Consider the following 15,564-nt stretch of genomic DNA (forward strand, 5'->3'; position numbering starts at 1 on the left):
AGTCTTTAGGGTGGAACATAATAATAACAACAAAAAGAAAATTGTTGACCTGACTGATACAGTACATATCTGAAACTACATGTAATACAATGTACAGATCATTTCTATAAATTGCATTTCAGGGGGCATTTTGTTAGTGTTCCTTTGTCAGAGTTTATCACTGACAAATTTACTCTCAGCCAATCAGATGCAAGGATTTCAGTAGCTTGAAACAGTGGTTTAGTGACTGTCAAGTTTCATGCAATGCTGCCCAGTGAGATGAAAGCTGGAAAAAGCTACTAAAAAAAGAAAAAAAAAAGAAAAAAAAAAACAACTACACCCATGATATTCAGAATGCACAGGACTTCCCTTTTTACACCAGAACACAACTCTTTCACTTTACTTAGAGAGGAGAGAGGGAGAGATGAAGAGAGAAGGAGAAAGAAAGAGAGGTAAAAACAAAATAACCAAACTGGTTAAACTTTGTTTGCTGGCATGGAACATGAACATACACTGCCATCAACTCTCCAGGTAACAAAGGCTGTTTGAATCACAGCTAATTATGCCTTGAGGCAGCTAATAACCTACAGAGCTGGATAGATACAGTTATACTTCAGGAGATACAAAACAAATGATACTATCATATCTACAAGCCCTTTTTCAAAGCAGATTTGAAATAAAATCAAACACACATCAAATCAAGGAATCATGTGATCTATCACATAGTATCAGTTATTGTTCTCTTCATCCAACAAAATAAAAGTATATAGTTTCGAATTTAAGAATATCCATTTCTCTTTAAAGAAGCAATACCACAAACAGAGAAATTGATTATTAGAAGATACTGTATCGCCAGTTTCCAAACAATACTTAAATGGCAGGCAATGTATGGTCCAAAATGACAGAAAAATGAGAGAAAAATCAGTTTTGACTCTTTCTTTTTTTTAATCAAAATACCTCACGTTACTATGAATTGATAAAATCAAATGTGCTTATGTGATATCAACTTGACTTACTTTCACATTCATTTAATGCTCAAAACTTTTTTTTTTTTTTTTTTGGGGGGGGGGGGGGGGGGTTAAATTCCAAAGGAGAAATACTGAATCAAAAACAGAGTCACGTCTGTTCTCAAATTAAACGTGTATAGACCTTAAAGTGATGGCATTATTTCAGTTGATATGGGGCTTCAGGTTTCAAATTTTTGTGTGAGAAAATGAAAAACCTCTCATGAAATATCAAAAACATACAAAGTTTACCTAATGAAAACTGGTTTTTGAATGGCTGAGATGGAAAAAAAAAATAATGAGGTCCTTATAAAAAGAGGGACCCATCTTTTATCAAAATTACCTTTTCTCACTGATTTTGGACATCTCAGGCAATTCAAAACAAATTTCCATCACATAAACTTTGAACCTGTCTTAGTGTATTGTATGCTCTTTAATATTTCATAATGGGTTTCTTAATATCTCACAAAAAGGTAAAATCGGAATCCCTCATCTCAACCAAAACTATACCAGCCCATTACCCCACTGTGTGCTCTGAGTACTGCTTGGCACAGAGAACCCCATAGCATTGTACACACTGTCCAAAGTCCCTGGCACCTAAAGTGGTACTAGTAACAGGATTCATGACAATTTCAACATTGAGGGGAAATGAGTCAATGTAGATGAAGCAATAAATGATTTGCATCAACTGATATGAAATGCATTGTGGGGCTTATCATTCATGGCAAGAACATGCACATCAAAATCTATGTTAAAAAAAAACCAAATCAAAGTATGAAAGGAACAAGCACTTAATATACATAAGTTGGATTACTTGAACGAACTAAATCAAACACACACAAATGTAGAACAAGAAAAGAATAGAAGTAGAAGTAGAAGTAGAAGTAGAAAGATGCATAGGATAGAATATAAAGGAAAAGAGAATGTACGAGCAACGGGAAAGAGGGTAGCATAACATTAACATGAGATAAAAAGAGAATTCAATAGGACTTATTGGTATTGACACACTTTTCACCAAGCTAGCAAACATCCTCTTTTGTACAAGTATGAATGTAATAGATAAGTTTCCCACAGATTTGGTCAAATATTGACACAATGAAATTGTGTAAAATTAATAGACAGAATGTCATGTTGCATTGCATATAATAGTTTTGTAAAAAATACATATTCGCCTGCCTAAAAGTTACTCTTTTGAAGTAAATGTACATCAAACTATAGTGAATACCTTGGGTGTGTGTACTAAGGTTCATACACAAATTACATTAATGATAGTGATAGCAAAAATATTGCTTTTAGCATACTGACACATCAAGTTTGTGTATGTGCTTTTCAACATCAATATGAATGTAACACATGACGGTGTATACACCAACTCACGCCTGTTTCCTTGCAAGCCACACTTTGAAAATTCAACACTTAAAAGATCTCAAACTCTTCACATTCCAAGTGATTAATTTACGATATAATAATAATAAATTATATTCTGTAAAGACTTCTTATTGCTAAATACCACTTTGTAATAAAACAAGACAGACGAACACACACACACACAAACACACACAATACAACACATTTGGACTTGGCACAGAATACAGAGCGTACAATATGAGGCAGGCACTTCATGAGCACCTTTGTTATGCAAGGTCAAAGTTCAGAGGTCAGGGTCCATCTTGACCTAGGTCCATGGATTGGAGCCAGTGGGGGCACCACTCTCTATTGAATCTGAAATGATGAGGATGAACAGGACAGGGGTCAAAGGTCAGATTCAAAGATATCTTTTCAATGACCGTCACGTTCAAGCTACAAGTAACATAGATTACGGCCAAAATAGTGCGGTAGCAAAAACAAAACAAAACAAAACAAAACAAAACAAAACAAACAAAACAAAACAAAACAAAACAAAACAAAACAATACTAACAAACAAAACAAACAAACAAACATCAATTCAAAATTGCCAAAGAAATTCAGAAAACAAAACTTTTCACGATCCCTCTTCAATATCTCATATATATGTCTGATGTTTCCACAGTTACAAGTTTAAAAGAAAAATTACAAACAAAAAGTCCTCCAAACTTAACTCCATGTGACCTCTCAAATTTATGCAAAGCTTTCCACAACTTATAGTCTAAAAGTATGAGCAAAATTCAGAGTTGAATCAAACATTCAATTCAAATCTAATTCAATGAGCGCAATTTACAAGTGAACTGAGCTGAAAGATGGGCTAAGTTCAGCAGTGAACGCCTTAAGGAATGGTCTAGTTTTTTGTGAAGTTGGGGATTAGGGTTTTAACTTTTTGTGAGACAATTAGAAACTACTAGTATGAAATATTACAGAGCACTAGGTCTGTTATGGTTGAGATATCCAAAAGACAGCATAACAAAGTGGTCCTAATCAAAGGTTCTTTGTACTAGAATATCTCGGCCATCTAAAACCAATTTTCATCAAATAAACTTTTAATCCCTCTTTCAATCGTATGATAAGTGGTTTCTACTTATCTCACACACACACAAAAAAAATACAATTTTAATCTCCATCTCAACCAAAACTATATTGTCCCTTTAAGCCAAATTTGATTAAGTGGATTAAATTCACTCAAGTCCACAAGAGAATCAAAAAGTCCTCACCTGCCACAAAACTTGACCTTTGACTTGCAGATGACCTTCGCAAGGAGACCTCCGCTTCACTACAAGAATAAAGACAAACAAAAATTGAGTTGGGTTTTTGTTATCAATGAACTGGAAATTCAAAGCACTGAAAACGCGGGAAACTGGCGCAACCCTTTCTGCACCAGTATGTACAATGTTACGAGGTTTTCTGTGCAAATCAGCACTCAATGCACACAAAGGCTCATGAATATTTGCAGTCTTGCTACCTGCCTGTGTCCATCCATCTTCTCTGCTTACAGTCTGACCTTTCTTTTACCCAGCCCTCTCTTATCCACATCTCTCTCTTATACGAACAACTCTAATACCCCCATCACGATAATTCGGAATCAGCACGAATCGTGCAGAACCAGTAAAAATTAACAATTTTCAAAATTCGCGCCACATTCGGGAGAAAAATTCAAATTTTAACAGCTTGGTAGGAATGCTGTTCGAATACTTGGAATGCACATCGAACCCTTTTTGAATCATTCTTGCACATTCCCAGTGAATAAGCTCTTGAATGCTGCTAGTTGGAACGCTGTAGGAATATTCAGAATGCTGTTAGAATGCAGTAAGAATTTTAGAAAGCACTTCGAATGCCGCACGAGCGCTGTTCGATTGCTGCCCGAAGTCTGATGGTCGGAAGGCGCCTCGAAAGCAGTACAACGTAATTTTGAATGCGGTCAGAAGTTTGCTATCTTCTGGGTCTTCTCCTCCTGTTTCTTCTCCTGGCCCCCCCCCCCCCCCCCCCCCCCCCCCCCCCCCCCCCCCCCCGGACAAATGGGTTAGCTTTAGAGTTAGAGGTTGGGTTAGGGTTAGGTTCACAATTTAGGGTCACGGGAAGGGTCTGGTGTAATTGCCAGGGGGTAATTGGCCTAGACACCCTCTTTCGGGCTGGCCACAAAAATGGGCCCGAATGTTTGGAACGCACTCAGAATGTTGCCAGAACTTTTAAAATGCACTTCGAATATGCAAGAATGCAGGAAGAATTTTCATTCCAACAGCATTCTGGCTCATTCTGCCTCTAGTGCTATGGGGGTATAAGCAGTAATGACAAAAAAAAAAGCACTTTAAAACATGATTAAAATACCTACAAAACTCACATACTGGGTAATAATATTCCTTACAGGAACATGTTCAGAATTTTGCAGTAAAATGTTTCAATTTCATGACTATGATTTTTAATTAACTGTTGCAGTGTACACCCGTACCTATGTACTTGTAGCTACCACTGGGATGGCAGCCTACTTGTACTCATTAAACAGTGTGTCATCCATATCGCAACAAAAAGCTTATCCGGACAGCCAGGATAACAGACGTTGCAGTGTATGTCTTTTCACATCATCATTGTCCTTATCATTCAATATCCATTTCCCGCAATCAGTAGGGTTGGGTATGTCATTTCCCATACAACGTGAGAGCACCTTTTCTCTCATATTATACAATTTGTTTGTTTCAGGTCCACTACTTTCAGAAACCTCAAAATTTCTAAATTCCCAAACCACTTTCTCATTGGTAACACATTGCAGAAGATTGTACATGTATGTTTAGATGTAGTGAATTTAACCAGCTCTTGCTATATTTTCTCCAATGCAAGATATGCCAATTCAAAGACTAGGTGTTTCACAAAGTTGTTCGTAAAGTTACGAACGACTTAGGAGCAACTGGTGATCAGTTCTTGTGCTGAATTATGGAAATTCTGATATAGATATTAAGTATAGCACATCAGAACTGATCATCAGTCCCTCGTAAGTTGTTTGTAACTTTACAAACAGCTTTATGAAATGGGGCCCAGGTAGCGTTGGGATAGCATGGAGTGGAAGGACTAGCCTGGCATGGTTTTACAGTATTCAAGAATCTGCAGAATGAATGTGGACAGAAATCACTCATCTCTGTTTAAGTACAGTCCACACACAGCTGAAGAATTTTGACTGGAGTCGACCGTTGGCGTTACCCATGAGCTCACGCTTTGATGCACAAATTCGCTGGCCAGTGCTTTTTGTGGGTTTTTAATGTACACCGATAGGTAGCAAATAAATTCGCCACAAATTAAAGGGTGTGTACAGTTCTGGTCGAGGTGAAGATTTAGCTTTTAACGTTTTGTGAGATATTCAGAAACCACTCTATGAGATGTCAAAGAGCATGAAGTTCTAAGGGGTATCAAAAGTTTATTCGATGAAAATCGGTTTTGAAATGGCCGAGATATCAAAAAACAAGGTGAAACAAAGAGATACTAATAAAGTTGGGGCATGTCGCCTTTTATTATTAGCACTTCTTTGGGTATCTCAACCATTTGAAAACCAATTTTCATCAAATAAATGTTGAATCCTTCTTAAAATTACATGCTCTTTCATATTTCATAAGAGGTTTCTCATTAACTCACTTAGGAATGTTCAAAACATGAATCCCTACCTCAACCAGTACTGTACAGTCACTTTAAGACCCACGATACTTGGTCTTTGATGATGACAGCATGATAATTTCTGCAGGAAGATTCCCTGGGGTTTGATGGGTCAAGCATAGAATACATGGAAAACAAAATTTACAACTGCCCCTCATATTGTATATCATCTCACCTCAATTCGCGGACTTCCTTTCTGGATTTGCGGACAGGCGTGGCTTCCCTCGGAGTGTGCTCGGCTTGGTGAGGTAAACCAGGAGTGCCGCCGTGATGACCTCTGACCTGGCTTCCTATGCTAGCTTGGGCTTCATCTGAAGAAAAGGGGGAATAGAGAGAAATATTCACGATAGATAGATAGATACAGATATACAGATACATAGATAGATATGTAGATAGATAGATAGATAGATAGATAGATAGATAGATAGATAGATAGATAGATAGATAGAAAGATAGATAGATAGATAGATAGATAGAGATATATAGATAGATGTATAGACAGATAGATAGACAGATAGATAGAGATAGATAGATAGAGATAGATAGATTGAGATATATAGACAGATAGATAGATAGGTAGATAGATAAATAGATAGATAGAGATAGATAGATTGAGATAGAGATAGATAGAGAAAGAGATAAACAACAATAGAGCGACATTCCAAGTATTCATAAAACATCAGGGTCCCGTTTCATAAAAGATGTAAGGATGTCAACTCTTGCTGGAATGACAACTTCCAATAGCAACAGCCAATCAGGAAGTTGCATTCTTGACATTACCATAATGACAATTGCTATTCCAGCAAGAGTTGTTATCATATCAACTTTTTATGAAATGGGGCCCTGGACATTAGAGCCACAACCAAATATACACCAATCTGGTTTGGATACTTTTTTTTATTGGTTATTTTTTTTTAATACATTATTTCTGTATCCGTGTATATACATTGTATCTGCATGTTTTTAGGAATATTTCATTGTATATACCACATGTGCTTTGTATGAAGCGAATAAAGGGTATAATCTAATCAAATAGTTGGGGGGGGGGGGGGGTTCAAGTATGCCTTACAGAAGATAATTTATGCACTGACATAGTGATGCACCTGGCTCATTGCATAACCCATTGAAAGTTCTTTTGATCTTCTTTGGAAGCCCCACAATTATGGCTGCCGTAACAGTGATCGGAAGTCAAATTCTTCTATATCTTGCCCTTTGTACAATACCAGCTTATTGATGTACCAGTACAGTGTACTCTTGTAAGTCACTGCGTTAATATGCACACTTAGCCCAAATTCACAGCATAGGTTGAATCATATCCAAGGATTGAATTTAGTCCAAAGGCTAAACAAAATCAAGAAATTGGTGCACTTTGCATACGAACATGTCATCTTGTGTTTACTATTTGATGTTTGTTTGCATACCTGATGTATGGTGCAGTTAAAATGAACACAGCTTAAAATAACAAAGTATGATGAAGTTTGTCCTGCGTACCAGATGTATGGTGTGGAAACATAGACAAAATATACATAATTAACTGACTTTCTAGATCTCAATAGTGTTTATGAATTTTTGCCTTTGTGTTTTAATCACAGTGCAGAGTTAAACAAGTCAAGACCAGGCAAAACAAAACAAAACAAAATAATGCATTGTGCACAGCATCTTTCCAACTACAAACTTCACACACAATTGTTTATACCTCTTTCATCTCTTGAGCGAGCGATGGCAGGTTTCATCTCAGCATGGCCGTTGCTGGATTCAGTGCTGGCTGTCACAAACTCACGCAGCTTCTTCTTGAGATCGCGGCTGGTCTTCTTGTAGTAGTACAGGTCCCTCTCTAACTCACGGAGCTTGTGCTCCATGCCGCTACGGTGGGGTAGGAGAATGCAGGAGAAGTGATGATGATTACCATGGGAACCAGAGTTGGCTTCATCATCATTGTCATTATAATCATCATCAGCATCATCATCATCATCATCATCATCATCATCATCACGATCATCACGATCATCACCATAATCATCATCACGATCATCACTATCGTCACCATCATCATATCTTCATTATCATCATCATCGTCATCATCATCATCATCATGATCATCATCATCATTATTATCATCATTATCATCATCATCATCACCATCATCATCATCATCATCATCATCATCATCATCATCATCAAGACCATCATGATCATCATCATCATTATCTCACACCCATTTTCCCCATCCTGTGGGGTTGGACACTTCATTTCCCTCATGGCTTTTTCTCAGGGCTGCCGTGTCCATGATATTCATCAAGGCAACGTAAGATATTTCAACCCATTGCAGACTAGTCCCAAGTATACTCAGCAGGTGCGTATGAAAAATGCGAGTTGTAAAAAGATCAGCTCATCGTCAGATGAGCTGATGAAGCGTCCAAGATTGGATAATTATGAGACCGTCCTCAGAATTCAGAACAGTACATCCACATGCAATTATTCAATTTGATTTTTTTACTAGCATCTTGACCTTTTCCTCATTCCCATTAAAATTTGTTAAATGCACCCTCCCCAACAACAACCTCCTGTTGTCATGACAACTAATCATCACTAACTCAATCCATCCTCCTCCACCTTCTCATCTACATCTTGCTGGAGTTCTCTTATCAGTATCTGAACGCTCTTCCAATACTTCTTCATGTTTACAATTTTTTTTTTTCTCAAACATCATCCTCATATCACCATGACAACCCAGCATCCCTTACTCCATCCCGCCATCCCCTCTTCCTTCTACATCTGCTGGCATTCACTCATCTCATTCTCACTCATATTTCATATGCGTTGCCTTCTCAAAGATCATCATTATATTACTATGACAACACATCATCGAAAACTACATCCATCCTCCTCCTCCTCTTGTTCCTTCATCACTTACTCCATCCGGCCATCCCCTCTTCCTCCTACATCCTGCTTGCATTCACTCGTTTCATTCTCCCCTACATTTGACACATGTTGCCTTCTACAAGATCATCCTTACATTACCATGACAACGCATCATCAAAAACTCCATCCATCCATCCGCCCCCTCCTCAAGTTTCTTCATCACTTACTCCATCCGGCTGTCTCCTCCTCCTCCTCCATCTTGCTGGAGTTCTCTCATCAACATCTGGACTTTTCTCTCATGTTCCTTCTGCTGCGACACCAGTTTCCGGTCTGCTTCCATGCTGGAGCTGCGGAGGGAGTTCTCCAGGGTCCGGATGACCCGCTCCTGCTCTTCAATCTTCACCTTCAAGATTTCCGGAGAAAAGCGAAGAACTACTGGTCAAATGCCAAAATAACCATTTTCACTTTGTGTTACATCTTTTGTCAAAGAGCTTAAAGTACTTTTTGGCTGTATTGTTCAGACATTTCATGTAGTGTTCTTGCATCTTAATGTCTTTTTTTTTTAATCAGATGTGTGAAAACAAATGAAGAAAACAAAATGAGATTTTTCCATAGCAGTTAAAAGAGGATAAGATAAAGGGTGACCAATACATATTCCAGACGTCAGGTCAAAAATCATCACTAAAAACCATGCCATTGCTCATTACACAAAAGTGCTCTATCACTGGTCTGATAAATCAATATGTAGCATGACATACTCTTGACACACCAACAAAGGACGACAAACATTTACCAAGTAAAATTAGCACATGACATGATTCCAGTACATCAACAGTATGAGACATTTTTCAAATTGAATATATTACTGTATCTGCCGAATATTTCGCGAGGTTTTTTATTTTTGCGAATTTCGCGAGTCAGGTGCTGTTCAAGAAATTAAAGACAAGCAAAAATATTTTGATTCTGATCCTGATATGAATGTAACGTACATGTTTACAATTCTCCATTCAGTTCAGTACTCCACGATCGCGAATTTAACCACTCGCGAAATCGTCAGGAACTTCTGATTCACAAAAATTTTGACTCACAAAATTTATGGCATACACGGTAGTTTTCATCCTTTCATTACTCTTGTTCTACTTATCAGGGCTATAGAGTTTTACATCTTTGCATTTACAATATGCGGACTATTGATGGTACGTTAACCAATTGAGGGTGAGAAATTTTGCTATGACAACACACATTTCCCATAGTCACCTGCCCCAGTATACTTGCTACCAGTCTTGAAAGGGTTTAACAAAACTCGCATAAAGAGAGGAAGATCATGATTCGGTCTTACCTCAAGCTCGCTCAATTCCAGTTCTTTCCTTCGGTCCGCTTCCCGGAGGTCGACCACTTTTTCAAAGTACCTGGCAAGAAGGCTGCGTGTCTCCGTCGGGGCAAGACTGTTTAGTCGGCTGACCAGAATGGCCTCGCTCTGTAGTTGTGATAATAGTAGTTGTAAAATTGGGAGTAGATGTTAACAAAATATATGCCAGCTCAACAAGGTTAAGGTGAAGCAGATCTCCCAACCTTTCTGACTGAAAAATAGGGATGATTTGGTTCAAAAGTATCAAAGAAAGAGCAGTTCTCATAGGAGTGTGTACGAAAATTATCAAGAAAAATAGGAAGCTTCCATTGGAATGAGAACTTAAAATGGTCAAAATTTAGATTCTTTCCTCCAAATTCAGAATGGTTGGGAGGTCTGAGCTAAGTGATGGCTACATGTAAGTGAAGCTTGCTGGCTGGCTGTTTGATTGGGCAGAGTGTGTGTGTGGGGGGGGTGTGGTTAGATAAGCAAGTTGCCTTGTTTAAAGACTAATATCACTAAGGCAATATCAATTTCTCATCTTCTGCTACCACAGAGATGCAATATTGATAATGTAGCCTTCATTAAGAACATATTAATTCTGATGGGGTCTAGGGCAATTACTCAATTCCTACCCCCCCCCCCCTTTGCCCCTGACACTAACCCTAATCCTAATCCTGTACCTAATCCTAACCCTAACCCACACTCTAACCCTAAACATTACCCTAACCCTAACCTTCAATCTAACCTTATCGCTAACCAGTATTCAGCCGGGGGGTAATTATCCTCCGGGGGTAATTGCCCCGATGCAATTCTGATGACATGAAACCATCGGCGTAAGAAGTTTTGACATGAATAAAGCACAGGGACAGGTGTGCCCATGGGTCTCAGAAGTGCTTGGTTTCTCACAAATTGGGAGACAACGGCTTAATGCCAAACTAAGGCAGCCCTTCACACGTTCTTCAACTAACCTGGGTTAAGTCATTCCTTCTCAGCTCTTTCTTCCTGCTGGCGATGACCTCATTCTTGTATTCGATCGCGGCGTCCAGGGCGTCCACCCCTTCATCCAACTCTATGAGCCTTGGGGGGAAGGAGACACAATTAATACACAGATGAGAACATCCACACAACAGTGTTCAGTTAGTTCATCACAAAGAGATTTTTATCACTACCTATAGACAGACCTCCCAACCTTTCTGTCCGAAATATAGCGATAACTTAGCTCAAAAGTAGGAAAGAAAGAAAAGTTCCCATTGGAGTGTATGTAAAATTATCAAGAAAATAGGAAATTCCTATTGAAACAGTAGCTGGGAACGGTGAAAACTGAGATTCTTTACTCCAAATTTAGAATGGTTAAGAGGTCTGTATAGTGACAATTTCCAACAAAAAAATAAAGAAAAAAATCAAAAGTTGAAAAACAAAGAAATACACAAGAAACCCTGAAAACAATAAAATACATAAGAATTGAAATGACTTTTGGAAGTTTTTGTGATGCACAATGGTTGAAATTGCTAAACAGATTTACAGACCAAAAATCTGATGACACAATCTTGTAGAGATGATGATGTGGGTGTCACGCATGCCAAATTTTGTCGCGATCGCACCACTGATTGGGGGGGGGGGGGGGGGGGGGGGCAATCCGCCCCCCTCCAGTTTTAGCATAGCTAGAAAAGCCCAGCCTGATTAGGGTTAAACAAGGATCTGCATCTGCCCTGTGTGAGATGAAATAACTACAGACATGTTAAATAATATTCACATAGAGTGAACCTTGCTGAAAGTCGACCTAACATAAGTCAAATAATTGCCTAAGTCAAGGGCCTTTTCAAGCCCTCTTCTCTTTATATTCTATCCCTCATAAATCAAATTTTCTCAAAGCCATAAATTTCCTTGGTCCAAACAGATTTGACCTAATAGGCAAGGTTGACTGTACTTTAACTATGTCTCAAATGAATCACATTTACACAGATTTGTAACGAAATATGGATCAGGCATAGATTTATAGCAGCAATTTTCTTAATTCAGCTGTCATTTTTCTAAGAATTCAGTCTGCCCAAAATTCACTCGCACAAGCATTCCCGTTCATATGCCTCTCAAAATTCTACTTGGAATCATAATAGGAGAATGATTTCAAGGATCAATCCTGAATTTTGACCCTTTGTGGTTGCAATGATAACCCCCCCCCCCCCAAAAAAAGCATCTAAACGACAGCAGAAAGACAGAAAGAATGAAAGGAGGAGAGGGTTGTTGTCATGGTTACCGTCTCTCCTCTGTGGTAGACAAGAGAGTTCCTTGCTGTAACTTCTCATCAAGTTTTATCCTCTGTTGAAGGAGGCGCTCCCTGGGTAAGAAAGAGAAAATGAGAGAAATGAAGTGATCACTCTAAAGCACAAAGCATCATTTATACCTCAAAGTACAATTGAAAGTTTGCACAACTAAACAGATGGAAACTTTGCTTTACCACGCAAAATAGATACAAACGTAGCTATGTAGATTATATTAGAAGTAAAATAAACATGTGAATAAATATCATGATGAATACACTTATCTAATAAACAAATACAGCATTTATATTAAGAGATATATCAATAACTCAATTCAAATCATATCAAAATCAAATCCAATGTTGTGGACAGGTGTGCATTTAATATGTCCACTTCACCGATTTCCAGCAAAACTTTTTTTTTGCATCTTCTACCTATAAAAACCATCTACAAAAATGTAAAAAAAAAAAGAGAGAGAGAAGTAAGTTATTTTTGCTCACATGAAAGTGTACCAGAGGTTCTTCTGTGGATGCCCAGAAAAATGTTTGCAGTTGTAAATGCACAAAATGTATTCACATTGAAATTGTGTCATAGGTACGATGTAGAATTATAGATAGAATTTGAAAGTGTTAGTAAACCAGTCTGTTGTAGGGACAAGGCTAATACAAGCACTGGGTTGATATCATAATGTCCATCATAGAGTCCAAATAGGGCGGTGAGTTGGCTCAGTCGGTAGCGCATCTGCCTCCGACACAAGTGACCCGAGTTCGAACCCGAGTCTGGATTGAGAAATTGAGGTCCCGTGTATGAGTGAGTCAGAACTCCTGCACGTAAAATATCCTGCTTCATTTATTCATCGCAAAGAGCAGGGTGTTTAACCTGGTGAAGTGGTCCCCCCTCACATCCAACTGGACCCCACAGAAGATCAGCTTAGCATAGCTGAATATGGGCTATCCAGACATCTCCTCAGATGGAAATGAAAAAAAAAAACAAACAAACAAACAAACAAACAAACAAACAAAGAATCTTACTTCTCTGCCTGCAGGCTCTCAATCTCTTGTCCGATGACCGGTCGCTCGCTGTCCAGACTGACCCTCAGCGACTGACCCTTCTCCTCCAGCCGTCTCTCGACCGCTTCCAGCTTGGACGAAATGCCGGTCATGTCCTGGGGAAAGAGAGCGAGGGATACACTACACTGAAGGTGTTAAATCCACTTGGTGTTAATCTACTACATTATAGTATGTGTCACAAACTTTAACAGCCAAGGTGCTCAGTACTAAGATTTATATGATATTTTGCTTATTTTCATAAACCAAAAAATGTTGAAATGAAATGCAATATGAAAGGAAATACACCATCTCTTGGTCTTTGGTCCTTTTAGCAACAATTTATTGGTTGGCGTGATCATCACGATACGTTCTACCTTCAAACAGTAGGGAGCTTTAGTTCTGCTCATGCGCAAAATTGCGTATCAAAGTTGATCTATCTATAGCTTGTGTCATCTGAGTTTTCACTACGCATTCTAGCCTATTTTTACGTCCGCTCAATTCAAGACGTAGAGAGCTACTTGATGACTTGATCATATGGGGACGCCATTTCATATTTTATAGGTTGCATCCCAGAGTAATCTAAAGCTACTTTTCAGCATGATGCAGGGAGAGGGCAGAACATCCAGCTCAAGAGTCGTCTCAAACGTCCGCACCGCAAATCTAAAACTCCTTCATGCTGGGTTAACAGGGAGGGCTCTTCTGAAATAAAAGTTGTGAACTGTAATTGAAACTATTCTACATTTCTGATCTACAAACACCCTAAAACAACTCATCATCCTGGCAAATCAAGTCAGTCAGGTAAATTTCTTGGTAGCCCCTTTCAGGATATTGGAAGCAAATTCCGAACGATGGAAAGCGTATTTGTACTCAAGCCCTTCAAAGAACTACATTTTGGCTTCAAGCTTTGCATTCCCACAGACAACCTGTTCCTACACAATGTCAATGGCCTTTTGAGGCAGCAGCGGTGAGGGGGTTAAATCGACAACTCACTCTTGACAGGGACTGACTGGACCGCAGTTTCTTCATCTCCAGCTCGCCTCTCTCTCTCACCATCACCTCCTTCTTGGACAGGATCGCCTCCCTCTTCCTCAACTCCTATAAAGAAAGGGGGAAAAATAAACCATTCATTAATTTACGACAACTTTCAGCAAAGTGACCAAAGTATTGAAACTTTAATTCTAAATTGTTTTTATGACATAAATTCAATTCTCGGTATCGCCAGTACCTTGGTGCCAAGTGGGGATGCAAGGATTTAGATGCATTATGGGATAGCTCGGGGGACAAACTTGCCCCAGTTTTGACAGCATATGCACTCAAATCATGTTCCGTCTTTATCCAGGGATATTTTTTGTTCAAGATTTCTTTGCTTTCCATCATGTGACCAGCCCATTGAAGCCTTGCAGTAGTGAACCATGACTCGAGTGACCGCAAATCAGTAAAATTTTGAATTTTTAAACTCTTAAAAAAAAAAAAAAAAAATCTCAAAATGTACATGTAAATTATTTCCTGAGATAAATTAAATTCCTGTACTCTAAAAGAGTAAATCATAATGCTATTAAAAGCTGAATAATTCAATATAGTGATCAGTCAGATATATTAGGATCTGAGACTGGGACATAATTGCATTTGGGGGAGAAAAAAAAACACTGAAAATTTCAAGCTTTTGTGTACAAGCTGTATAGTTCCCCCTCCCCTCCAGAACAGAAGGGTCAAAGGTCAAGAAGCTCTCCATCTCACATCTTCCAGTTCTTTCATCTTCTTCTTCCGCTGGAGGACCTTCTCAACCTCGGTGTCCAGCCATTTTCGCTGCTCCTCCAGCTTCTCCTGCTCCTCACTGTGGGTCACACCTAGACGCAGCTTACGCTGGGCAGCAGCCACCTGTCAAGTTGGTAAAGACACAATGGATGGTGAAGTGTGACAGGGACGCATTCATAAAGTGAGTGTAAACCACAGAAGGCACCAATACACACACACACACACACACACACACACACACACACACACACACACACAC

The 15,564-nt window shown here is 38.9% G+C and overlaps 1 protein-coding gene across 1 annotated transcript in view; it reads right to left on the minus strand.

Moving 5' to 3' along the window:
- Positions 1-2,527: 2,527 nt before the first annotated feature.
- The window catches only part of LOC139738869 (kinesin-like protein KIF27), a 41,412-nt gene continuing 28,375 nt past the window's right edge, over positions 2,528-15,564 (minus strand). The window contains exons 22-32 of the mRNA XM_071649500.1: positions 15,288-15,428; positions 14,541-14,645; positions 13,533-13,666; positions 12,498-12,578; positions 11,212-11,320; positions 10,232-10,369; positions 9,120-9,295; positions 7,755-7,893; positions 6,206-6,312; positions 3,609-3,667; positions 2,528-2,705 (exon numbers count right to left, since the gene is read on the minus strand). Coding sequence (XP_071505601.1) covers positions 2,659-2,705; positions 3,609-3,667; positions 6,206-6,312; positions 7,755-7,893; positions 9,120-9,295; positions 10,232-10,369; positions 11,212-11,320; positions 12,498-12,578; positions 13,533-13,666; positions 14,541-14,645; positions 15,288-15,428 — 1,236 coding nt within the window. The 3' untranslated portion in view covers positions 2,528-2,658. The remainder of the gene's footprint in view (positions 2,706-3,608; positions 3,668-6,205; positions 6,313-7,754; positions 7,894-9,119; positions 9,296-10,231; positions 10,370-11,211; positions 11,321-12,497; positions 12,579-13,532; positions 13,667-14,540; positions 14,646-15,287; positions 15,429-15,564) is intronic.

The sequence above is a fragment of the Diadema antillarum genome, unplaced genomic scaffold (genome assembly GCF_040938485.1).
Source record: "Diadema antillarum isolate AM-2024a unplaced genomic scaffold, OU_Dant_1.0 seq00000770_RagTag, whole genome shotgun sequence".
Taxonomy (NCBI): domain Eukaryota; kingdom Metazoa; phylum Echinodermata; class Echinoidea; order Diadematoida; family Diadematidae; genus Diadema; species Diadema antillarum.